The sequence below is a fragment of the Colletotrichum karsti genome (genome assembly GCF_011947395.1).
Source record: "Colletotrichum karsti strain CkLH20 chromosome Unknown Scaffold21, whole genome shotgun sequence".
Classification (NCBI taxonomy): Eukaryota; Fungi; Ascomycota; class Sordariomycetes; order Glomerellales; family Glomerellaceae; genus Colletotrichum; species Colletotrichum karsti.
Window position 1 is genome coordinate 191,123 of NW_024065921.1, and position 26,307 is coordinate 217,429.

Consider the following 26,307-nt stretch of genomic DNA (forward strand, 5'->3'; position numbering starts at 1 on the left):
AAGTGCATGTATATCTTGGATGCGTTGACTCATCGAGCGACCATTGGTTCTTTTTATCCGAGGTCGAGATTGGCAGGGTGACACAAGAGTCTTCCGGGGACGATTCTGTCATCCCTTGACTCCGTCCTGTGGACGTCTAAGAGTTCATTGCTAATATAAACGGGTCGTCCTAAAAGTAAGAGAAGTGCGACTGAGAGAGAATACTTCTCAGCGAGAGAACTTGGGGATAGAGAGTATGAAGATGACTTACTGACGTGAAGTTATGAGTGATGCTAAGAATAATCACCCCATCATGATAATTTAGTATCGATGTTTTTCTCACTTCTACAAGATGATTATTAGATTCAACCAGCGTTAACGGTTGATGGGCAGTTTACCCAAAGGACTATTACAGCTGAAGTCGGAGAAAGGTTGACTCACAAGATTTTCTTCCATAAATCACTCGACAGTTTTCTTGAAAAAGGCAACAACACCTCACCTATGTTATCTTCTCACACCGTACACATTTTGCATCGGCGAACCTGACCCAAACTCGACCGCAAAACACCGCACACAATATGCCGAGCTATATCTACATCAACGGCTACCCGGGCGTCGGCAAGCTCACCATCGCTAACGAGCTACTCAAGCTCATACCAGGCAGCAAGGTCCTGCACAACCACCTCTTCATCGACCCCGTCGCCGCCATGGTAGAGCGCTCCTCCCCGGAGTACGACGACATACGCTCCCACCTCCGCCGCGAGATCCTGGGATTGCTGAGGCGGCCCGCCACGAGGGACACCACCTGGATCTTCACCGACTCGCGATGCACGAGCGCCACGGGCAGCGCCGCGGCTGAGGACTACCGCGAGGCGGCCGCGGTCAGGGGCGTCCCGTTCGTCTCAGTCGTGGTGGACTGCGGCTTGGAGGAGAACCAGAGGAGGTTGGTCCGGGAGGGACGGGGCGAAGGGAAGAACACGAAGTTGACGGATGTCGGGATTTTGGAAGCTGTGCGGAGGGAGGAGATCATGTTTCGGTTTGGAGGGGAGGCGGAGCTGGAGCTGGATGTGTCGGAGTTGACGCCGGTGGAGGCGGCGAGGATGATTCTCTCGCATGTTATTGCGGTAGAGGAAAAGTTTCAAAATTGAACGACCTGCTGTCATTTTAAGGGCTCATCATGAAACCAACTGCCATTGCGCCATAATACATGTGTGAAATACGCTTAATCTATCCTCCCCGTACTCCAAATGTTCAAACCGACCTTGACGCCCTTCTTCACCGGCAACCCAGCATGCCACGTCTCTTCATACCCAGCCCCGGTCCCGTCAGCGCGGAAGTTCTCCCAGTACACGGCATTCCCCGGAATCGCCTTGAAAACGACGCCCTTCCCTTCTTCCCCCTCCTCCTCGCCAACCTTCCCGCACTCCAAAAACCGGCACCACTTCTCCCTCCGCCCCGGCATCCTGAGCAAGGGGAACTCCGTCCCGCCGCCGACCAGCTCCTCGCCGTCGCCGTCGCCCCGCGCGTCGACCCAGACCATCATGCTGCTCACGCGGCCCCACCCGCCGCGGTTCGAGCTCCAGTCGAAGTGGTACGAGTAGTGGCCGCCCTCGACGTAGCGCTGGGTGCGCAGGCGCTCGATCCACAGCTCCTCGCGCCAGCCCTGCAGGGACCGGGCGCGGGCCTCGATGCATCTGACGTCATCGGTGCGCGGGATCACGGCCACCTCGGACTCGCGGATCGAGGTGTCGCGATGCACGCCCGCGCCGTCGTGGGTGATTGTCGACGGCTCGAATTCGGATTGGCTATGTGGTTTTTTGGTTAGTTGAAGTTGTGGTGGTGGTGGTGCTTCGTTGTGAGAAATCGTGATTCAAATCATCAGGGAGCGGAGGCCAGGGGGGTGATGAAGTACCTGATACCAAGAAGATGCGATCGTTCTTCGGGACTGAGGAAACCCTCAATGTACAAGACAAGCGGTTCCTTAGAGAAGATATGTACGGCGTACGTATCAGCCGGACACGACAAGGCCGTCGCGTTGGGGTGGTCGATGGCGAGCAGCGACTCGTTCATCTGCGGGCGTGGGGTGCGGACCATGCGGGTTCCGGACGACGGGGACAGCAGCCGGTAGATGGGGTCGGAGAAGAAGACGACGAACGCCACGAGGGCGACGATGTACGAAATCATGGTCGTCGTGTTGGAAGACTCATCGGAAGCCTCACTGAGAGAGAGAGATTCACATGAGAGAGCACAGTACACACAGGTAGACTGACGTTAAAAATAATGTCAGACGACGCCGCGCCGCGCCGCGCCGCTTACATAGTTAAAAGATGGCAGCAGGATTCCATCCCGCCGCGCCGCTCTGCTCTTAGTGCCGCTACGCCGCGTGTTTTGGCTCCGCCACATCCGGGTTGCCGTACCGTGCAGTTCCGGCACACACTGTCTCCCGTCCCCCGTCGAAACAACTTTTTCCTTGGAAGCGGAGATGATCCTCATTTCAATTAAAGCGAGAACCGGCCCATGATTGCGTTACAACATGCGGGACGAGATAATGCCATCCTGAAACCCACCGACCGTGGTTTACTACTACCGCTACTGCGTCTTCTTCTCGCCAACCTTGGCAGCAGCTGCTGCGTTTTTGCCGTACCCGGTCCGGGAATACGCGGCAACCAGCCTCCACAGAACCCACGCGAAGCCCAGCATGACCGCGCCCGCCGTCCCCATCCGAACCCACCCCGCCTGGCCGGCCTCCAGGACCGGCACGCGCACGGAGCTCGTAAGCCGACCGCCCGCCCCCGAAGCCCCTACCGCCTCCGCCTCCGCCTCCGCCGCCGGCTGCGGCTCGACGTGCCAGAAGACGGTTCGCGGCCCGAAAAGCGCGTCGTAGCCGAGGTTGACGCGCTCGAAGGGGCTGCTGGGGAACTTGGTGCCCTCTTCGGAGGAACACGCCCAGAAGACGGCGGGGTAGGGGAGCTGGAGGTCCGTGTAGCCGCCGGCGGCGGGTTCGAGGTAGCGCAGGTGCAGCGGGACCTCGGCCGTCCACTCGCCGTCCTTTTCCTCCGCGGAGGCAGGCGGCGCGAGCTCGAGGAGCACGCCGGAGCCCCACGGCTTTGTCGCGTAGGCTGGCGCTTCCAGGTCCACGGGCATGCTGGAGTAGCGCAGGGCCGTCAAGTTTTTCGACTTGAGGAAGATGTCGTCCGACAGCTGGTACCGATCGGCGAAGATGGCCTTTGGGAGGGTGAAGTGTGCGTGGATGGCGCAGTAGGCGTCGTCGACGGGCGGGCGGGGCGAGCTGAGTGTCAGCTGGAGCGTTGGGTGCAGTCCCGTCGGTTCGAGGAACTTGGCGGAGAAGGAGGAGCCGGGGGCGGACTCGGCGTGGCGCCGGTGGCGGGCAGGCACGTTGAAGAGGACAGGCGACGGCTGTTTGTGCTCCCCTAGGACGGTGAGGCCGCCCGTCATGCCGATCTCGTGCGGCTCCGGCTTAGAAGAGGTATCGGTGGTGAGAATGCCAACTTCGGTCCTGTGGCCGGGTGTCGAAGCGACGGAGATCTGATGGAGATCGTAAGGCCACTGGGCGGTCATCTTGAGGGCGTGGGAGATCGTGTCGTAGGAGACGTCTAGAGAGGACACCCTTTTGAGGTCTTCGGTGCGAGACTTGCAGGCATCGTTCGATGTCGGGCACAGTTTATCGGCTGTGTGTTGGATGAACTGCGTGAGGTTCTCTAGCGGCTCGTAGTATTGAAATGCTGCAGAGTGAGAGAATCTGTCATTCGGAAGACTTGTGAAAGACTGTGAAATAGTCAGAAATGAAAAGCGACCCAGGCACGCTGAGTGTACAGACCTCTGAAGATGAGCAGCCAGTGGCGCCGAATGCATTGCTGAGAGCTTCACATAGCTTGGACCTGATTTCACGTCAACACCTGGTATTTCATTGTTCCTTACGAAACTCACGCATCCCATTGCCCCTCCTTCTTCGGCGTATAGAATAGATGGAAGCCGGGTGAGACCCTCGAGTCCAAGGGACTGACTGTGTCGTAGGCCTCCGGACTAACCCATCGAATGTGAAGCTCATGGCTCTCACTCAGGAGCTGTGACAGCTCAGATGGGAGCTCTTCCAGAGCTAGGGTTACCCTGTCCTCCCGGACGGACTTGATCTCCGGACCCTTGATGCCGGCATCGCTCACCGTGAGATCCTCGAATGGGACGCCGTCACTGGCCTTGTGGATGAAGGTGATTCGCTGGCGCATGTTGGTGTCGTGTGCTGAGAATGGAGATCTTCGTATATAGTGGTCAGAAATTCTTGGAGATGGCGACAGACAAACTCAGATTGCTGTCGATGAGTGGACTCTCGGTGAAACGGTAGGTATAGCGTAGCTAGGTATTGAACGGTGTGACCGGTGTGACCGGTGTCGATACCGGACTCGTTGCTGAGGACACTTCGCTCGGTGTACGGATGGGTTTGTAGTGAGGTAGGTAGGTAGGTATTCCAGGTAGCTTTCAGTGGACTCGGGTGAGCTCCACTATGGATGAGGTGGATGAGGTGTCACTGACGGCGGCCCAAGCTTCCTCACCAGCCACATGAAGCCACACGAGCTTCGATGCACGTGCACTCATGAGACCCCAGCAGTGGTCCACATTTACCTCATTGGGACACCGGCGCTTGATAGGCGCTAAACCGTTTTAGTTACCGACACTGAGTGGGATGGATGTCCAGCCCGCGACCGACGACAACGACGGGGCATTGCCAGAAAACACCCGCCGACGACGCCCATCTCTTCTTTCGCGACCGAGTGGCTCCCGTCGGACCCTGCCCAACGATGCATCAGACGCCAGTCCCGAGACTGAAGACCTTTGGGCTCCTCCGGCCTTCGTAGCACCCACGACACTTCAACTTCAGCCATGCAACCCATTGATACCGACTAGCGACGAACCCCGCGCCGACTTTTTTTTTCTGCGATATTGCAAACCGCTCTCAGAGGACGACGTACATACCTGATCTGAAAGAGGAGGAGTTGGGGAGCATTAGGGAGGACACACGACGACGCCGGCGGATATGAGTAGCAACCAGCCGTACGTGACCATCAGGTCGCGACGGCCGCACGATGGGAACAGCGTGAGCAGTGCAGACTCGACTGTAGGTGCCAGAGTCACGACGAACCAGTCGCGAAGAGTACACTCACAAGCTGGTGATGGCCAGTACGGATCCAGCTCCGGCGATGCCCCCCGGACCGCCACACACGACACAAGTCGAGTGAGCTACCATGTCAAACACCTCGACAGTTTCGTCCAGACCTTGGAGGATGTAAGTCGGCCGGATATCTCCACCTCGGCATCTCGTTGACCCCTCGTAGTCCGCAAACCGTGCGTTCCCCAATCGTGGTAGATCTTCACAGCGATATAAGAAAGTGCAGGCTTTACTGCTTCACTGGGGCTCTGACGACCTTTTCGTCTTGCCCGAACTCGAGGACCTGGAACGGTGCCTCCGGGAGGACTACGCTTTTGATACCGAGATATTCCCTATACCTTCTGAGAACTCACATCTGGAGCTTATGATGCAAGTTGGAAAGTTGATCAAGGACCATGAAGCACAAGACACCCTCTTTCTGGTCTACTACGGCGGCCATGCCAGGATCGATGAGTCGAGACAGAGCACCTGGTGCGCGTAAGTGACATGATTGCTCGTGCTGGACTGCCCTGACGTGAGATAGAACACGGCATCCCGACTCGCCGTGGCTGCAATGGTCAGCAATCCAGACCTTGTTAGAGCGTTCGGCCTCGGACGTTCTCATCCTTCTCGACTGCTGTGCCGGAGCTGCGAGTGCCACGTTTCCCAACGGCAACAGCATCACAGAAACCATCTCCGCGTCGAGCTGGGATGCCATCGCACCGGATCCAGGCCGCTACTCGTTCACCAACGCTCTAATCGAGGTTTTGCAGGAATGGAGGCTACGCGCCTTTTCTGCCGCCATGTTGCATGCCGAAGTCCTTGCCCGCCTGAAGCACCCCAGACCGATTACGATCAACGGCAAGCTCTTCGAGGCCAGATCGACGCCTGTCCACTTCATGATGACATCAAACCACAAAGCGCCGAGTATCGAGATGTCCCGCATTCTGCCACCCGAAGCGCGACCTCCCTCGCCCCCGCAGGACACAGTGGCCAGCGAAAGCGAAACCCCTGAAGGAATTCCGGGAGGGCGAGGGCCAGGGGCACCGATATCTGGGGAGCCCAACGAAGACACCCCGCACGTCATGATCTCGCTTGCTCTGGAAGATAACCAGCAGTTGGATCTCAACGCATGGGAGCAATGGTTATCCAACTTCCCAGCCATGGCCAAATATGTCAAGGTTCAGGGGGTGTTCAAGAGCCACTCGACGCTGCTCTTGTTGTCGATGCCGGTCATGGTTTGGGATCTTCTGCCGGAAAATCACGCCACCTCCTTCATAGCTTTCATCAGGTCGAACAACATGATGTTGCAGAAGGGGCAGAAGGACAAGGCGGCGATGCAAGTCGCAGTAAGGGGCTCTCGTGCGGAACCAGACTTGACAGAGCCCGACTCTGCATCAATGAATACGTTCTTCTCAGACACGACTTACACATACGCGCCTACAGATCAGGGCAGCGTTGCTAGCCAACGACTGGCCGACATGCGGTCCTACTCGCTGGGCATGGGGCAGGCTTCAAGGAGGAACACGGCCGGTGGGCAGCTTGTATCCGCTGAACCTGTCTCGCCGTCTTCATCACCACCGAGGGGCGCGGCAGGGCTATTAAGAACAGGTCACTCCACGACCTCCCTCGCAACACTTCAACGCCAGCTGTCCTCGGCTTCTCAGACGTCGTCCGAGGCGGTGATTTCACGGACCATGATCCCCAATCAGCAAAGGAGCTCAAGAACCACAGTCTACCGCGACATCGCCGAGCCACCAAAGTTCTCACAACATGTTGAAACACTCCTCCAGCAGTACTATCAACAAGAGCCTCTTCCAAATGATGACCAGAAGAACTTCGTAGCGTCAAACTTGGGCATTGAGCTATGGGATGTCGAGGTATGCACTTTGCATCATCATCTTCACAGACAGACACTGACTAGACAGGCCTGGTTCCATCACCGAAGGGAAAGAGACGTCGTCTCGCAACAATTTCAGAATCTTAAAATGGGCGGCTCAACACCAGGTGCATATGAAGGCGCCCAAATGATCCTGCCCCATCATCTCAACAGGATCATCGAGATCCTCACGCCCAGCAGAATACTCCTCATCGATCTTCGATCGCCCACCGACTTCGAAAGATCCCACATCAACGGCGCGATCAACCTTCGCGCCCCCTTGAAATTCATCCAAGACGCCCCCTTTGACATGATCGAACGAGCCTTCCCCGACGAGCCAAGCAGGCAAAAGTTCGGACAGTGGCAGTCGGCGGTCTGCATGGTCGTCTACGCCCGCGCCGTCGACTCCTCATGGGAATGCCCCGTCGCCGACGTCCTCTATCAGAAGTTCAAATCCTGGGGCTGGCCGGGCCGGTGTTTCGTGCTCAAGGGTCACTACAGGGAATTCAGCGTCTCGTACAGCGCCTCCATCGTCGGGTCCAAGACCGCCGCCTCCTCAACGACATCAACGCACGAGCAAGCCGGGGGCCCAGCCCGCGCGGAACCTCCGCACCGTCGAGACAACGCCCAGAAACAAACGGAATCACGGCCGTCAGAGGACGATGACGCTGACGCGGCGGCGCGCCTGCGGCAACAATACGACGACCTGCTGACTCAGATCGACAGCGAGGAGGGCAGAGTCAACCCGTCCACGCCGGACCCTACCGCCAGCCCAGAACGCGCCCAGGCCATGGGCCAGCATGAACGAGACCTCGAAGCCGAGTTCCGGCGTCGCGTCCCGGACCTCTACCGCAAAGCCCTGGACAGCAGCAGCACCAGCAGCAGCCGCTGCGTTTCCACCACCGCACCCGACGCGCCAGCTGCCGTTCCCGTTCCTGTTCCTGTTCCTGTCCGGTCTGATGGATCAGACCAGCCTGCCACGCGAAGTGACAGAGCGGGTGGCGACAGGGAACGACGCCCGTCGTTTGGTTTTGACACAAAGGCTCCCTTCGTCGAGTACCTCGACAGAGGCCTCTCCCACATCCGGCAGGGGAAACCCTCCGACCAGGACGACAACACCTCCTCGTCCTCCACCACCGTCTCTCCTCCGTCCAACAACAACAACGCAGCCAACGTCTCGCCGGGCCTGTCGAAACTTGCCGCCGAGGGCTGCTACTTCGACTCGGGGGCGGCCGCTACCGCTAACGCTGCCACTACGCCGCCGCCGCCGCCTCTTCCTTCGGACGACTCGTACGTCAAGATCAGCAGGGGAGATGCGCAGCTGGCGAGCGATCCGGGCCTCGGGGGGAAAGACGGGACGACGAAGGACGTCCATCAACATCATCGTCCCTCCCACCAACAACATCAACACAACAACAACAACCCCGTCGCCGCCGCCGCGTCCGGGGATGAAACGCCCAGAAGGGGCCGGGGCGGTTTCCTAAATAAGGTTCTACGGCGAGCATGAGTTGGGGAACGGGCGGCGCGTTGGGTTCATCTCAGTGGTCGATCATTCCCCTTTCTCCTGGTTGGGTATGCCACCATGTCGCTGGCTTCTTTCCCAAACATCGTCGTGTTGGGATCAGGGACGGCGACCTACTTGGGATATGGATGGGCGTAGGTAGGTAGGTACGGACGGGGGGAGTGTCGGGTTACCGGGTTATGGTTTGGAGTCGAAGAAGGGAAAAAGGTAGACAGGGAAATGCATTCGGAGGGTTGGGGGGACAAAATATCGGAGACTGGGCATAGCACGGGACGGCGTGTTCTCGTTTTTTACCAGCGAAGAACCTTGGATCAGATTTCGTCCTTATTGTGTGGTGTGCATGGTAAATCATTTCAATTACTTCTTTTCGTCCGTTGTGCGGGAGTAGCATATTTGTTTGGAGATATAGGCATGAACAGCGCTGTTGCTTGCTTTAACAGACCAAAAAAACTTCCGTCTCCCTCCCATCCCGTCGTCGCCCTCTCGCATATCAAGGACCTTCCCGGGCCGCCTATGAGAGTCGTGCCTGGGAGAGCGACACTCTCGATGGAGGGGTTTCCCCTCCATCCGCCCATCCCGTCCGTCCTTTCGGGATGTTTCTGTCTGGGCTTTTTTTTTGGTTGTCAGGCACAACAAGCATCAACCAAACCATGCGGGAAGGGGGGGGAGAAAAAAGGTTAAGGGGATCAACGTTGCCTTGGTGCCTGGTGCCTGGCAGCCCGTTCGTCTCGAACGAATGTCAAATCACGACCGACGACGACCGGGGGGCCGGCCAACGGTGCGGGTGTGGGCTGGCGCGACATCGCCATCGCCATCGCATCCCACCCAACCTTTGGGACGTTTTGGATCATGCTGCCGCCGCCGCTGCTGCTTCTGCCGCCACAAACCCGTCCCGTCGTCCACGCCCTGTTCCTGCTTTAACGGTGTGGTGTTTCTGTTCTTCTGTTCTCTGATCTCTGGCCCCCCCTTGTTGTCCCGGATGCTCGGGTATCACGTCATCCATTCTCCTCGACTTCGGGATTTGACGTTACGAACTGAAAAAAGGCTCAGAAGAGAAATCGTCGTCGTCGTCGTCGTCCTCGTCTTGGGGTTAACAAGGTTCTCCCTTTCTAGAGAAAATCTCCGCCATTTGTCAACTTCTCTCCAGGGATGAGGGGGGTTCACGCAAGGTCCTGAGGCAGAGGAAAAGGGGTTCTCAGGGAAGCCTGGGCATGGGAAGACGGGAGGCCGTTGGGGCAGAAGATTGATTAGGGAGTTTGCGGCAGGTACAGTGTTGATCATTGATCTGTGGTGATCCGGCGTTTCTCAGGTGCCGTTTTGTTTATATCACGAAGACGTGGTCGCGTCTGATATAGGGTTAGGTAAGAAGAAAATCGCAGCTCTTCGTGAATTTCCCCTCTGCCTTGCTCAGGCCGCATCTCTCCTATTCCGAATTAGGCCTGAAGTATGCAAATTAATCCCAAGTCTTGCGAATAGACACGGTCTCAACTAATTCAGGCACGGCAACCCAGCTGTCGTGTCTCGAGTGCCTGGTCTGATGTGTGTGTGTTTGTGAATTGGTGTCTTGTCTACGGGTCTGTCTGCTCAGCCCTTTCTTGCGGGTAGCGAGCGCATGGCAAAGACGAACGTCCGGGGGTTGAGGCCATCTGTATGGGTGGAAAAGGCCTAAGCATGAGGAGAAGGAGGCGAATAGAGTGTGTGACTGCTGCCTTCCAATGTTCCTGCCGAGCTGTCAAAGCCCGATTGACCAATCCGGCGTGCCAGCAGACGAGGCCGTTGGGACAAGACGAGGAATGACAAATTGCTCAGACCGGGTGTCAAGAACGTCCGTCGTTGACAGCTCACGCGAGAAAGGTGCTGGGACGCATGCGTAGTGCGTGTGTGTGTGTGTGTGTGTGTTGGCCGGAGTGTTGGGTCGTCACGTCTGTGACAAGCTTCACCTCAAGACTCGCAAGTGTCGTCCAGAAGAGAAAGCAGCTCAGCGTGACAAACCCCCCCCTCCCTGGTGGCCCTGAGAGCCGGACTGATGTTTCTTTTCGAGACAAGTCAAAGGGTGGCGCAGTCGAGTAACCCGCAACCCGCAACCCACTGCAGCCTCAACGGTCCTGCCAGAAAACTCCACGAGTTGCGACTGGCTGACGGGAATGTGACAAGTTGCTCCCGCCCCCCCTCCCTCTTTTCTGCCAAATTCTGAAGGGGTGTGAGGGGTTCCTGATGGGCAGAACAAGCAGCGAGATCCTGTACAAAACCGTCCCATTGCAAGAGCCAAAAAAGAAAGTATGAGGCTCTATCCCTGCCGGCGAGCGGAGGAGGTAGGCGAGGGGACCCGAACATCGACAGACGGTGGTTTGACAGCGGGTCGTGGATATGCACGACATAACATCATAACGAGAATCTGTAGGAAAGGGGGCGAATCAGCAAATCAGAGAGGCGGTAGCTCGAGGTTGAAGAAACATTGCAGACGCCGTTTTAGAAGGCTGTCAAAGATTTCCTGCAGTCGAGAGACATGTCTCCCGTGCGTACATAGATGGTGGGCGTTGCGCTTTGTCAATCCCATCTTTTGCTTTTGCCTTTTGGGGCTCCCTTTCCACGAGACGTCGTTGAAGGTTATGACAGTGTCAAGGCCCACCGTCGTTGGGATTTCGCATTCTGGCCTGAATGCGAGAATGGGATGCGATTCGCTCGCCAGAATCGTGACAGGTGCTGGGGTACCCCCTGGCCAGCCGGGGGAGGAGTCCCCAGTTCACTTGAAGTTTTTTTGACGATTTTGACAGGACGCTTGGGCCACGTTAAGGCTGGGTTCTGGCACCAGGGACGGAGAGTGAGGACTGGGAATAGTCGAGAGAAAGGAGGGTGAAGTTGTGAAAGCGGTTCCGTAAAGGCTGGCTGGCCCTGTTCTCCTGTCGTCAAGGGCTCCCCCTAGGCTGGGCGGCCGATGAGCAGTCAAACGTCGGGTGGCCGGGATCAGATCAAGGCAAACGAGTGGAGAATAATCATCGTTTTTGGCACCGGTCGGACCTGCCTCTTCGGTTTCAGATGTCCGGAAGCAACGCCAGAAGATTGGCAATTGTGCACGGCTTCCGGGACCAGGTCTACCGTAAGCCCAGATTTGCCTGCGGTCATTGTCCGCGGGGCGGCTTGACAAGTTGCGAGTGGATGGCATGCTGACGGGGCCCCTTGACTTCGGCCTCAGGGGCCGGCAACCCCAAGAAAGGGAGAGCCCTTTTGGCTCCTCACCTATCCTTGCCAGTCACGCCAGTTTTGCGTCCAGCGTAATCATCGATGCTCCCCTTTGCGTGGCTGATCCTTGGAGGAGACGGGGAACATGGTATCGGCAGAGGACATGTTTGGACGTTAAACCTCCTAACTCTCTTGCCACTCCACTAGAATCGTCCTAGTCCGATCCATCAGCGTTGGATCTGGTGGTCCCCTTGCGGCTGTCAAACTTGACAGATCCCCTTTGCAATATTGGTGGTCAGTGGGGAGCAGCAAATCGATATGACTCCCGTCGGCTGGGGGGGTAGCAATATGGAGCTCGTCCTGACCAGCGAGATTCGCCATAGGAGAATGACTTCATAATGAGCCCAGATATCTCGTCAAGCTGCCCTCAAAGTCGCCTTTGGTGGGGTGTTAATATGTGTTGCTTTCCAATAATCTTTGTTCGATTCCCTCGACTCTGCATCCTCCGCTCGGATCTGGGCCTGGGCCTCGTCTTGCCTCTGTGCGGTCTGCAGCCCTGTGCCGGATCGTCGTCGGACCCAGGAATTCGTTCATGTTCTTTAGCCGGTGAGCGTCACCGAGAATGAAGAAGTCCAGCTGAACGTGAAAACATGCTGTCGCCCCTGTGGATGATGAATGTAGAGGGGGTGATGATGACGAGATGGGAGCCGCAGGCCGTCAGCGACGCCCGCTAGTCTCTCCACCTATCGAAGACGATGTCGCCGACTGGAAGTTCTCCTGTCCTTCTCTTCAGGCCGTTGTCACCCTAGCCCGGATACCCTATTTCCCTGGGGCGCTAACGTTGACCGTTGCTGTCACTCTGAAGGTTTGCGCTTGACGTGCGGAGCAGGAAGCGGCTGCAACAACTGACGTTGCCGACAACTCGACATTGCCGTAACCGACTACACGAGTGCAGGTTCGTGTGGAACTACCGGTCGGTGGACCTCTTGATCTCCATCTGATATGTCTGTGTCACTTTCAGGACCCAGGCGAACCAGGGCGGTATTGAACCCAGCACGGCCGTCCCAAGCGGCCGTGTTACTTAATAAGGAGCAGCTTGCGCGACGCGATACACGGGGCCGTGACAAGGGTCACCACTGCCGCCTAAAGATCCGATCTGGGTGCTCCAGAGGGGAAGACGTTGTCACGACCGTCATTCGTACCTCGCGAATGACGGCCGCCATCGTAAAGTATCCACTGAATTTGAGATATGGGATGGTCGGACAAGATGATTTGTCTTGATTGTATGTAAAGAGTCGAAAGCGGTATAGGCTTCATTTGGGTGCTTGCAGCTCGTACGACGTGTCTGGGCGTCTTTGAAAGCGCCTGTCAACGCCCTGGCGATGGCCTGGCGTACGGCGATTCCCGGCTGGGTGGTGCATTGGCACCGTCTCTGTATAACGCGAGCACCAACTTTGCGCTCGGAGGGGTTCAAATCTAGCCGCAGTTGAGCAATTGTGCGGGCATATCTGATCTCGGGATTCGGGCCAGGACTGGTCAGCTCGTCCGTCAATTGGACAAGATTGGGTTGTTCTCGAAGGATGTGTCAACCAAATCTGTGAAAAGCGGAATCATCAGATGACCAAAGGTGTTTCCGAGTCTCCGACAGAGCCGAGCCTGTCTCGCCAGGGCCTGGATCACAGTCAGAGTTGTATCCGTAGTTGGATCAACTTGACCGTGGTGGTGAGTCGACAACCCATCGTCGATGCCCGGACTATCATCGACCTGCATATGGCGGCAGGCCTGTGGGACATCGGCCAAGGTCCATAGCTGAAAAGAAAGCAAACTCTGTTGGCCATTGATCATGCCAGAAACACGCTGCATCTCGCAGCATGCCGCTCGAACAGGACTTGCAAGAAGCAATGTTGTCGGTCCTGTTCGCCGAACCCCAGGGTAACCAAAGATCCATCAAGCAGAGATCGCCCTGTTCCCGTGTCAGCAATGGGAACCGAAGGACAAGTGACGGTCATTACAGCATCCGTGATAGAATCAACGTTGCGGTCTGGAATCCGGAACGTAGCATAACCAAGGTCCTAGGTTATGGACGCTGGCATGGTCTGTTCAACTCGAGGGCTTTGCGTATAAACACAACGGAAAGTGAAAGGGTGACTGTGCCGGGTCCAGGACTCCAGGACTTCGTTGGATATCCCTACGTGCAAAGGATCTCCTGACCTTGGTATGGAAGCTGGCGCACGTCCTTGTGTGGTTTGTGAGAATGAAGCCCGGTGACAGGCTGCAACACGAGTGCTGGTAGCACGCTGCTGCACGTCTTGTGGTTGCACAACCGTCTGTCCACTTGAGGAATCGCTGATGTGAAGACCCGTTCAATTGGCGTCTGAAGCCCAGACGGGCTGAGTTGGGTAAGAGGGTAGATAGGGGACCCATGACACCGCCTTTCACCGGAAATCCCAATGATTCCCGGGGACCACAGCAGCAGGTCTTCGTGTGACCGTTGTTTGCGGCTTTCGCCGGGCCACGCAAGGGGCTTTGGTTCATTGAACTCAACGATATCAAAGTACCGGGCCGGAGGCTCAATGTGAACATGCGGGTCATGATGACCGTGATATGAGATGCTTGAGCCGGCCGCGCCCCCGGCTCGCCAACATTGACAGGCCATGGAAGATTGCGTTGGCAAGATCGATAACCTGGCCGCGACTCTTGGTACAATTCTCCCATCAAAATTCAGGGTTTCCGATAGTCTTCCAAGGCAATATGCTGGATACGGTCCCCGGCGTCCCTAAAGGACCAAATCCCCGGGATTGTCGCCAGCCCGCTCGTTCAACAATCCTGCAGTTTGGCATGCCTTCGACGGCAGAAATTCTCTCCCGCCGGAATGCGGCTTCGCGGCTGTCCCCCCCCACGCTTGAACATTGCCTTCGGCACGTCACACAGCTTCGTATGAAGACGGATGTTTTCCAATCATTCACATACCACAGCTGGGCTCGTGTCGAGGTGTTCATCACCTGACCTTGAAGCCGTTCGGGGTGTTTCGGTAGTGAACAACGGAGCCGGATCCGAGTCGAATCGAAACGTGGAGCAGCAGAATTACTGGGTCGGTGGAACAGAGACAAGGTACCCTTGAAGGACCCCAGTTGGCGGGCTCTGCCGTCTCATTAATGGGAAGTCTGCCCCTGGTTTTGACAAAGAGATCCATTTGAATGGGAACGTTTACGACGGGTAATCTTTGCTTAGTTGGGTGATTTTTGCGAATGTGATCCCTGCTCATGCGGCCGGGTGGGCCACCCAGCGATCTGGCAGACCGGACAGGCCTGGCATTCATCGAGAAAACGAGTCCCATTTCTTTTTCCCAGACATCGTGGAGCTGTCAAACGTACGATGCCATGTGTTGGTGCGCAGCAACCTGGAGTCGTATCTCCACTCGAGCGATCCTCTTGTTGCCCTTTTGCAATGTAGGCCGGACATGCCGCCCGACAGATAGATGCAAGTACGTATTGTTGCCGATGAGTGATGGAAGACCGACGAGCACATTTGAACCAATACGCCACCCGCCGACATGACATAACGGTACGCAGCATCTGAACTGCGATGCAAACAGATGAAGGGAGGCCGCAGGCGAGTCGATCAAGTCTTCTGAAACGTGAGGCGTTGAGGCGAACAGACGCTCACCACGCGATGTTTGCGTCCGTTCGGCCGGACTGAGAGACGGACATTCTATTTCGGTCGAGAATAACAACAATCAAGCCAGCTCTGAGCGGCCAGAGTTAAGGTTCGTCGATGAACGTCTTTGACAGCGACCTGAAGCTTCGGAGGATGCTCTAGAGCCGGTGGACGACGAACAATAACGTGAAGACCTCTCGGAAGCAATTCGGAGGCTCCCTTTCGTGGCACAAGGTATTTTTAGGGTTGCATTCGAGCGCGATATCCCCTGTCGCCAGCGGAGGCTAGGACGGACCTGGACCGTGTGGGTATGACAAGGCAGCCTCCACAACAGCTCGAACTCCCCTATTGACCCTTGATAGGCGGAGAAGGTATCCTTCGAGACGTGCGGATAGTGACAACCTGACGGCGGCAACTTTGTTCGGAGAGACATGCAGAGCCGGGGAAGCAAGATCGATATGTGAACAGCGGGCGATTGTGATCACGCATGCTGCTGGTGTCTGCAGGCAGCGTCGTCCGATTCGATTCGATTTGCAGCCAGGCGCGAGGGCCGCGGCGTCGGTGAGGAGCAAGTCGAAGGGATTCGGACATGATCCAAGGAGACAGCAGCAATGGCTTATGCAGTTTGTTCAACATGATGGCTGGCAAACCAATCAGGCGGGCGAGATGGCCGGGGAAAGCAGACACACAGGCAAGCATCTTGGGAGGTCTGTCAGCCAGACCGACGTTGATTGGCATGATCGTCTTGTCCGTTCTGCAGGTGGGCATGTGCTCCGGCGCACAGGGCAGCGGGAGGGCATTGTGCTATGTCGCTGGGATGTCCAGGATCGGTCAATGATTGATTGATTGATTGCTGACTAGTGATGAGATATGCCGGGATCGCTCAGCGGCCGCCATTTTGGAAGACTGGTCGAATTGTTCCAAGAAGGACGACAATACGATGTAGATCCAGGTCGGCGTCCAGGCAGGAAGAGATGGCGTTTGGCAGGCAGATTGGGCTTCTCCTGAGACGTTGTAGAAGATCCATGGACGTCTTCTGGGCGGGGCTCGGTCCCCAAGTGCAAATGAGTATCGGCACTTGATTGTGTCAACGCGCAGGTTGTGGCGTCGATGCCTGGACAACTTCAGCGACTGACCGGGCCATCAATGCCACGACAACAGCGGGAGGAAGAGACTTGTTCTAGCGGGTTTCGATGTGCCATTGCTCATTTGGCGAAGGCAGCAGGAGGGAAAAAGGCGGCCTCAAGGAGCTGAAGATGGAGCCTGGCCAGAATTCGAAACAGGACTGGGCGACTGGTCGGTTCTGTGCGTTGACCGGAAGACAGCCGCGACTGACCGGTTGACGATGGATGGAGGAGGGATGTGCGTTGGGCCGCAGGTGATGTGTGCGTGTTTGTGTAAGGTAGCGAAAAGGTGTTCATCTGTCAAACCAGGCTGAAAGACAAGGCCAGGGTACGTCTCGGCCAGAAGGTGCTGAGCACATAGTACTGCGTACTTCGTACAGATTGCTGGTGCAAGTACGAGTGCGAGGGCGAGGGCGAGGATCGGTTCTGCTGGTACGGTACGCAGGTGGATGCGTGGATGCGTGGGTGCGGGATTTGTGTGATTGTTGGATGTGATGTGATGCTGGTGGATGTGCGTGTGTGTGGTCCAGATCCTGCGCAGGTGTGCGATGCGATGCGATGAGATTGAATTGTTGTCTCCTTCTATCACATCTCATATCGGAAAAAGTGGTTGTTGGCGGATATTCGCAGCAGTTGGCAAGTCCAGGTCTATGGCACCGGTGAAGGAAGGGAAGGGGCGGGTGTGGTAGGCCGGCGAATGGGAATGCTGGATCGGAAAAAACCTCCCCGCCTCATCTCTGGGCTGCGGGATCAGAGCCAATAGGAATAGTCGATTGACCAGGAGTTGTCTCCAAACTCAGAATCAGATTCAAGGACTCAATCAATCAATCAATCCAATTCAAGATTGAGATGGAAAGTGGGGTCTGCTTACGCCGCTCATACCTTACACTAAGTGTGCCTTTAGCTACGAATACTTCAACATTGTGACTTGTAAATCGGTAGGCATAATATTTTCGTCCATGGCACTTCAAGTTAAATTACACTTCTATTTTCTCCCCTTATCCACGACCGGATGCAAGCCATCGGGAGGTGCGCGGATGCCAAGTGACGTTTGGCGCGCCCCTATGACTGACGGCGGACGGGACTCGAGGCTTATTTTAAAAAGTTCTCGAGGGCGTCCGTCGCTGTCTCGGTAAGAACGAGACCGGGTGTGTCAGTCTGCTGTCGTTGGCTTCACCAACAATCACTTATGGAAGATAAAGTTAGCTCCGACTGTCTTGTTTTGTGTCTGACTTGATTCCATTTCTGGCTATTTTCGGTTATGGGTGAAGGGGGAAAGAGCAAGGAGGAAAGGCGGCTTACCTGACCTTACCTCATTGAAGAGAAATGGCGGTAATGGCAGGCGCCTTGAGGTAAGGTGCAGACGGGAGTTGCAAAGACAAGTGGCTCTTTCCCCTTCAATTCCACGCCCAGTCAACATCCAACCCGCGTATCCACTCTGAGCCCTCAATGACCTCGAAGCCAATGAGAGGTTCACACCCCTTACCTTACCTTACCTAAGAAGGTACATTACATAATGTACCTTAGTAAGGCTGCCATCTTTTCATCACTTGTCGCACTTTATTCATCGGAATGCACATCTGGCTGGGGCTGGTCCTCGGCGGATGGGTGCAGATGCCATCTAATCAACTCGCATTCCGATCTCTCTTTTGCACAGAATAATTTGTCTGCACCCTTCGCCCTGCTCTGATGGCATAGGAACCTGCAACTCACTGAACATTGTGGGCTTGCAGTCATGCATATGCGCCTGCCCCAACGCCTACCCGAGCTCGAGCAGAAAATCCCTTCGCATCACATCACATCGCGTCAGCACTGAAGCATCCAAGCACGCCCATCACCCCTTGGCATTCACTCAACCCAAGCCACCAGTTCCATGTGGACAGCCATTCCGATACTGATGGCAACGGCGACCGCTACAGCGACGGTGACGGTGACGGTGATGCGACGGCCACTGCCACAGCGACCTCCCGATGCAGATGACGACTCGGTACAGTGCAGCTCCAAGATCGATACAGACCCCCGGCTACGAGATCTAGGCAAGCAAGTCGCAGCCTCCCGCGCCCGCGCCCGCGCCCCCGTCATCAGAATCATCATCATCAACAACCATGTCAACAAGTCTTTTTTGTCGTCCCGAACGCCCTACTCATACGCAGCAACTACCTACCTTCCGATAGACACCACTTGATTGGACGAGCCTCCCATCCCGTCACCGCATGTCTCTACGTACCTCCACCATTACCAGTCATATGCACATCACCAACTAGACTTCCGGTCCCGCCCCGGTCTGCACTCCAGAGTCCCAAGCCGGGATCAATCTTGATTTGTGCATTTCGACCACGCGCGAGTACCAAACCTTCTGGCCCGGAAGAGACCAACCAATCGACTGTCTGATGCCAAGTTCCCGCACGAACGTGCTCCGTCGCTCGTTGCTCGGAACTCTGTTGCGCTTGACTTCTTCGCCTGAAGGCTCGCCGTGTTAGCCGCCAGCATACCCAAGCATCTCTGGTGCGCTGTCAGACCAGCTTGGATTTGCTACGGTCGCGAGCTAGAGTCAAAAACAGCCCTCCAGTACATGAACGCCACAAGCATGTCTGCGATACCGACCGTTGGCTGGTAGTGTGCACAAAGTCTACGTTGTCTCCTGTCCCCAACCCTGCCAGTGACACAGGCACACGGACTGGTGACCATCTGGCATGGACCGTCCTCCGTGCTGGAAGAGACCGTCGTACCGCCGGAGGAATCGGTACCTGCAGTGGCTCCAGAGTCCGGCTCGTTGCTCTGGCCGAGATGCTAAAGTAGCGTCATGTCCGGGGGATCGCCGTGCTGTCCTGCTAAGCTGCACGACGGAACAACGCAGCAAGCACTAGCAGAGGGCCACCCGGACGATGCGGGTTGGTTCAAGGTTCGCAGCTGTAACGGGATCGGCTTCGCACCGCTTTCTTACCTCATCAAACAAAACAACAACAACAAGGAGGAGACCTCGACAAATTTCCACGGCCGCAATGGCCAGAAAGCGGTCACTCTGCACCATTTCCCACAGCAGACTCGTAGCCAGTCAGCGGTGGCCGTACTCGAGGCTGCGGTAATCGAAACCGTCGAGGAGCCCAAACAAATGCACTAGCGACGTGCAGGCTGTACGTTTGGCACGTCCCAGACCAGCTTCTACAGCGCAGCTGCAACATCTCCAGCAACAGTCTTTCTCCTTGCACACCGACACCGACACTGACAACCTCAGACGTCAAACTCGTGATACCACCGTGGCCCCTGCCGGGCCATCCATCAGTCAGCACCCGGGCTTCCGTCTCTCCTTGTCTGCCCTCCTTTGTGTGATGTGCTTGCCGTTCCGACGGAACCCCAACCCAACTTTCTTGGGGCGCAGCAACTTGAGGCGACACATGACAAGGAGCCCATTATGACAGATCCTGAGGAGCCAATCGCAATTCGGGCTCGCGTTTGACAACCTGAGCAATCCCATCTTGGTTCCGATCGACCTCAGATCAACCGTACCGTGTCAGCGCTCAGCAACCAATCGCAATTCTCGTTTACCTAGATCTCGTCACGAACCTTCCAGCCCTTGGAGCTGTCATGCACACACCTTGGCCTGTTTCTGGGACCTGTCAAAGAATGGCGAGCAGAAGAATCATCGTGGGACCCCAGACGAAGCTCTTCAACGCAAGGATTCGCCACGGCCGTCAGGGCAAAACATTGATGCTACTCGGAACCTGCCACTTCCTTCCAGCCACAGGCCCAATCAATTGTGGTGCCGACCGGGGGCCACAGGATCACCGCGGTAGATCTGCGTTTTTGACAGCTCTCCCTCGCGCGGGCGGCTTCGGCTCCGGAGCGCTTGCCTGTGTTCCCTTGCGACGGACGACGAGAAAAGAAGAACTCGGCCCCTTCCTGGAGTTGAGGCTTGATCGTTAGGGCGCGCCGTCATCTCCTGTCATTAGCCCAGGCTCCCTAAAAAAAGCACGTCTACCAGAACTCGAAACGGTAGTCATTGAGATCTTGGCCAGAATGCACTTAGTTCAGGCGCCTGACTCGGCGGTTCTCCCGGCCGTGAAAGATCCTCATGGACGAGGTGGCTGTCGAACGAAGCATCCCGCCATTTCGGGAGCTGACAAAAAAACGGGAGCCGCATGACATCGGGGTTCCTGGATGCTTTGCGGGGAGCGAAATGGGAGGGACGAGGGGACAAAGGTTACATATGTCAAAGTTTGATCATCACCAATCGCAGAGCAGCAACTTTGCTCAACTGGACTCCGGCCTTCGTTTTGAATCAAGGCCTGCAAACACTTCCAGATAAGGCAAATGTCAGAACGATCCGATAACCAGACGTGTGGCCCGTCAATGGTGGGAGCCGCATGCATCGCACGCAACTCAACCCGAGTTCCAAAACACTCGGACGGAGAAAAAGCGTCCAATAGTGACTGACGTTTCAGTCTACATCGGTCGTCCCTGGGTCGAGGTGCCAGGACTCTTTTTTTTTCCTGTGTTGTTGACAAGCACAGCCTCCGCCGTCGAAGGTCGTGGTCGAAGCCTCAGAACGACGTTCGACGCCTAGAGCGGCTCGACCAAGAACACCCGGACTCTGGCAATTTAGACACCAGACACACCTACAAGTTTGTTGTTTTGAGCACGTCACAGACGTCAGCTGCGACCGGGCGACTGACGGGTGGCTTGAGAGGCGAAAAAAAGGGAAAAGAAAAGAAGAATGCCCTCCATCCTCACGGATCCTTACGGATACACGTTCGAGAGAAACAAAGTTGTTCGGCTCCGGTTCTTCAACCCAAGGCTTGGGACGGACGTCTGAATCGTGTTCTCTGCCCTCTCACTCGTCGTCAGTCTCGAGTTTCGCGCGGCAAAATGTCAAATACTCGCAGGTCTGTGACGCTCGCGGGCCTTATTCAGGTACTGCACAAAACACGACGCCTGAATAGCGTTAGGATTGGGCTGAAGGGGGTGGTGGGCGTGTCAGCGGCGGATGGCATAGCCGCTCTAGCGCACAATTCAACCCTCCTCTCTCTCTCTCCTTCTTCCCTTCCAGGAGACTTCCGGGCCCGCCTTATTGTTTTGGGATGGCTGATGGACAGCATTTGGGGGGTGTGGATGGGATCGATGGCAGACAAGCAGGGGAGAACCGTCACGTCAGGGCTGCCCCGGCTGGCCTTGCTAACCCCCCGTCGCCCATGTCCTGGCCACCCCAGCCGCCTAAACATCGTCGTCCATTCACTTTTCTATCTCATCCCCAGGCACACCAAACGCCACACATGCACATTCTCACACACACTCACTCACATTGACATTTGAGCTCGAACCGGAACATCAACAACCAGCAGCAAAAGATGCAGCCATTGCAGCTATTGTAACACACCACCGGTTACCCTTCAACTGGGGGCCCCGTTCCTGTCAACATGTCTCGAAGTCATGACATATTCGACGTATGCCTAATGATGGTTGTCTCACTCCCTGACCATGTGCACAAAAAAGAACGACCACAGGGATTTGCAGAATCAAGAGCGCCTCACCGAAGGCGAGCACGAGCGATGGATTCGCTCAACGACGAGCAATCTGGAAAAATTCACACTAGAATCGAATGCCCGGGAGCCTTGCTAGATGTTCTGGATGGCTGATGATCAGCTTCGCGAAGCCGCCACTTCCAGGGATCACGGACTCCAAATCGGCCCAGTATGGAGTTCAGGATAATTCAGGACTCCATCAGCGTCTTCTATTTTGGACTTTTGAGCTCAGACAGCGGCCCGTCGAAGACATTCTAGATTCGAAGACGCCATTTTCAAGTTTTCAAGGGACAAGTTGTTCAATACTGCTGGGGGACTGTATCGTCGCCGTCGACGTTCAATGTCCGAGCCGGTTCAGTTTCCTCATCGGCTTCTTGGAAGCAATATGCCATGAATCCGTTTTATATTGGCCGCATCTCCGGAATGCCGATGTCTCGCTCAATATATTCCCATTGGGAAATGACGGTAAAACTCACCCCGTCTCTTTGGCCTGACACCGTTACGTTAGGGATCATTGTAGGTCGAACCCCGCCGCCAAGTCGAACCTGGTCCATTGTTGTGTTATTCTTTTATGTCGGTTTGCACAATATTCGACAATCCGTCACTTGACGTTTATGAGGCGGCCAGAGCGTTGCAGACAATGTGCGAGCTTGGCAGCTCAGAGAGTGAAGTAACTCGACGCCAGCACGCCAGTTGCATATGTAATGGCACGTTGGATAGTCAGTCGTTGGAGTAATGCAGCGCCATTGAACATCTCCATACCCGCCGGCGCCCCCCTTCGGGCAATTTCATCTACATCACAACCGTCCTGGCCCGGGTGGAAGCCATGAGCAGCCGGGGGGTACAACGACCCCTGCCCACAGACACGCTACGGTTCCCTAGTGGCTCTTTTCGTGTCACTGTTAAGCAGGCTAGTGCTTCTCCCATCTTTCCACTCTCCTTCTCGCATCCTGGTCGGCCTCGTCGAACAGACCCCTAATCCATGCACCGTTCTGCTGGACACATCCCAGTACCACCACGAGCCTAGCATATCAGTCCGTTGCCCGCCAGAGGGGACGCCACTTTGGAGGTACTATGGTACATGAGCATCCCCCATCACCAGGAGCAGGCCCTGAAGATGGGTAGGTATGGGTATGGGTGTGTGAGTGTGGGTACGGACGGCGTGGGTGTTCTGCAACCCTGGTCGAGATGGGCAATCCTCCTCTCTTGTTCCTCATCGACGGCTGCTTGTACCCTGATCGTCCTCCTCGCCATGCCACCCATGCCCATGCCTCGCAGCTCTGGGCTAGTTCAGGTTTAGTCTCTTCCGTCAAAACCGTCCTCCCTCCCCCACATCAGCAAAGGCCTCGTTCCCAGATACATAGCAAGGCATTAAGCATCCGTGGGCTGTGCGTTACTACTTCTTCTCCAAGTTCACACAGCTCACAACTCCTTCCACGGTCCGATTCACTCAAGAACACTACTAGTTGGGGCTCTTTCGTCTGAGGCTGGTTCGTGTCAGTTTCAGTGTGCTCAAATCACCGTCTTAATTTGTCCAATTTGGCCCTTCGCCGGGTCCTCCTCCTCGACACTTCTCTCCCATTTCCTATTTTGGCACCACATCTGTGCGCCTTCCCATCGTTAATCCACCTTCCACCAACCTTACCACGCTACCAGATACACCAACCTTACACACATAACCGATACCTCCCCCAAAACCTCACAGATATACAAAAGGACTGCCATCCCACCTTGCTTCTGTCTTGGCCATCACCGACCATCATCCCATTCGAGCTGTTTGTTGATTCAGAAGAACGGCGGGGACCACCTGACCATCACATCAGCATCCTTTTATTGCTTCTTATTCACCACCGCCTGTCGTTGACGAGCAATACTGTATCAACTCCCGTTCGACCTCGCCGCCGATACCACAGCTTCAACCGAGCAACCCACGGAAGCACTACTCTCGACGTGCCACTTTCGAAATACCTGGCTGGACCGACTTTGGTACGCTCTCCGGTTCGAGCTATCGAGATACTCGCAAGCTGACAGCAGCAACAGTCCTTGTCCGCCGTGCGGCTTCAGTTTTCGAGCCCACCACTCTTTTCTTACAGGATCTAGCCTCAGTGCTACATCCGCAATCGGTCGTGTCTAGAGACCTTCACTTTCGATATACCACAGCACAAGATGTCTATGCTCGCTATGGCTGCTCCATCCCCTCATTCAGCCTTTAAGTCCTACCCTTGGGATGGCGGCAGGTCTTCTTCGACAGATTATGCCTCGCGCCCCCGGACTGAGCCCGAGAGAATCGCCCTTCCCTCGATTCGCCAGGTTTGTAGTCCAGGTCGAGAATGAGAGCTCCAACACTGACAAGTATCAGGCCATCCCAGAACTTCACATCCGCCTTCAGCCTCAGGAGGCATCCACCACGAGGACCACCTCGTCTAACACTTCACCAACTGTTGGATATGCCGGTGTCATGACGCCTCCGGAGTACGTTCACTCGCCCAACTCGAACAAGAGGAGGAGACTTTCGATCGACCAGGAGGAGGAGAGCGAGAGGGTTAGCCGTGTGCCGAGACTTTACGAGAGCCCTGGACGTATGCCGCAACGTCAAATCTCCCCGCCCATTCCTTCCCGCGCTGCTACTGAGAGCTGGACCGGATCAGCAAGGACCAGCCCTTACATGTCTTCTTCTGGCATGCCTTCGATGAGGTCCCCTGCTATGGAGGTCAACGAGCGCCTTGAGGTCCGCCCAACACTCCCCAGCCTGCCGCCCATGAACTTTTCCGAGCGGGAGTCCATCCCCATGCAACGGGTTCGCGGTCACTCTCAAGACGAGTTCCAGCCCATCCGCCCTTCCATGGGCATGCCTTCCGGTCCTATCATGGAGGCTGCTCCTGCTTACCGCGCCACTGGCTACGCCTACGGATATCACCACCCCAGCCGAGTTCAGTCTCTGTCTCTTGGTGCCATTCACCCCTTCGACCGCACGCCTTTCTCTGCTGCCGGCTACGGTCACTACCCCGAGTTCATGCGCATCGGCGAGCTTGGTGCCATGGGCATGCATGGTGACAGCAAGCAACGTAAGCGCCGCGGCAACCTGCCCAAGGAAACGACCGACAAGCTGCGTGCGTGGTTTGTGGCTCACCTACACCACCCTTACCCTACCGAGGATGAGAAGCAGGAGCTCATGCGCCAGACTGGGCTGCAGATGAGTAAGTTTTACCCTTTTTCCGAAACCGTTAGACTCTCTATTGGGGCCAAACGCTAATTTCTCGCCTCCTAGACCAAATCTCCAACTGGTTCATCAACGCGCGGCGCCGGCAGCTGCCCACCATGATCAGCAACGCCCGTGCTGAGTCCGACGCCATGTCCAGCCGCAGCGGCGAGAGCAAGATCCTGCCGTCTACAGAGCGCGCCGACTACGACGACGGCAAGCGCTCCAGCGTTCCTCTCAGCGACGGCGAGGCCTTTGATGAGGACCTCGAGGCCATGAAGCAACGGCGCTCGGCACACATCAAGAGGGGGAGCATTTAGACGCGCCTCGCATCATTGAAAGACAAAGAACAACGCACCAAAAAAAAAAAAGCTGGAACAAACAAAAGAATCACACCAGACCAATCATCTTTTAACGACGAACCACGATCGGAACCTGACGCAAGACAAAAAACAAAACGGCGCCAGGGGGAAACACTAATATTCATGAGCTGTATAAAAATACCACGGGGCTGGCGCGGCAGCAACGCCTATCCGCCACCCCATCCTCTTTTCTATGTCGACTGTACCTATGGGGATAATGTATTCTTATTCAACACACATAACGGGCTTTTCTGGGTAGGGGGCTTGGGGGTTCAAACGGGCGGTTGGTAAACCGAACTGGCTTCAAGGCGGAAATGGAAGGGCAGACAAATGCATTGACAGACAAGAGAATCATTTCTCGGGGCATCTGGTCACAAATCTTTCTTCACTGGGTTTTATTTTTCGGGGTCTTTTTTTTTTTTGGATGGCCAAACCAGAGGCCGAGTTTTACCAAACCACACAGGATTCGTAGAACGATATCATTGTACCATTTGTTGTCATTTTGGTCGGATTTTGTTCTCTGTACATAGTCACAAAACAAATATCACCAAAAACGTTTCTTCACAAAAAGACAGACAACCTGCCCACCCAGAAACATCCGATGACACTGACACTAACAAGACAGCTCACCACTCCCTTGACCACGTCATCCAACGGCCGTCCCGGAAACAAACACGGTCTGTCCGCAACAGCGCATTACTCGCCCAACCAACTGACCAGGAAAC

The 26,307-nt window shown here is 55.9% G+C and overlaps 5 protein-coding genes across 5 annotated transcripts; 3 read left to right on the top strand and 2 right to left on the bottom strand.

The window, feature by feature from the left end:
- Positions 1-557: 557 nt before the first annotated feature.
- Positions 558-1,127, top strand: CkaCkLH20_06903 (uncharacterized protein; the record flags this gene model as incomplete). Its single annotated transcript, XM_038889620.1, has 1 exon — positions 558-1,127. The coding sequence occupies one exon, from the start codon at positions 558-560 to the stop codon at positions 1,125-1,127; it is 570 nt and encodes a 189-aa protein (XP_038744983.1).
- A 74-nt stretch (positions 1,128-1,201) lies between these two features.
- CkaCkLH20_06904 (2og-fe oxygenase family protein) lies at positions 1,202-2,163 on the bottom strand (the record flags this gene model as incomplete). Its single annotated transcript, XM_038889621.1, has 2 exons — positions 1,202-1,784; positions 1,892-2,163. 2 exons carry the CDS (start codon positions 2,161-2,163, stop codon positions 1,202-1,204), a joined length of 855 nt encoding a protein of 284 aa, XP_038744984.1.
- Positions 2,164-2,568: 405 nt separating this feature from the next.
- Positions 2,569-4,223, bottom strand: CkaCkLH20_06905 (uncharacterized protein; the record flags this gene model as incomplete). The annotated part of the gene is made up of 3 exons (XM_038889622.1): positions 2,569-3,765; positions 3,818-3,878; positions 3,928-4,223. The coding sequence occupies 3 exons, from the start codon at positions 4,221-4,223 to the stop codon at positions 2,569-2,571; spliced, it is 1,554 nt and encodes a 517-aa protein (XP_038744985.1).
- Positions 4,224-5,029: 806 nt separating this feature from the next.
- On the top strand, positions 5,030-8,526 carry CkaCkLH20_06906 (tyrosine-protein phosphatase non-receptor type 6; the record flags this gene model as incomplete). Its single annotated transcript, XM_038889623.1, has 4 exons — positions 5,030-5,278; positions 5,328-5,638; positions 5,685-7,020; positions 7,069-8,526. 4 exons carry the CDS (start codon positions 5,030-5,032, stop codon positions 8,524-8,526), a joined length of 3,354 nt encoding a protein of 1,117 aa, XP_038744986.1.
- Positions 8,527-24,187: 15,661 nt separating this feature from the next.
- On the top strand, positions 24,188-25,540 carry CkaCkLH20_06907 (homeobox domain-containing protein; the record flags this gene model as incomplete). Its single annotated transcript, XM_038889624.1, has 3 exons — positions 24,188-24,331; positions 24,381-25,218; positions 25,290-25,540. The coding sequence occupies 3 exons, from the start codon at positions 24,188-24,190 to the stop codon at positions 25,538-25,540; spliced, it is 1,233 nt and encodes a 410-aa protein (XP_038744987.1).
- Positions 25,541-26,307: the final 767 nt, after the last annotated feature.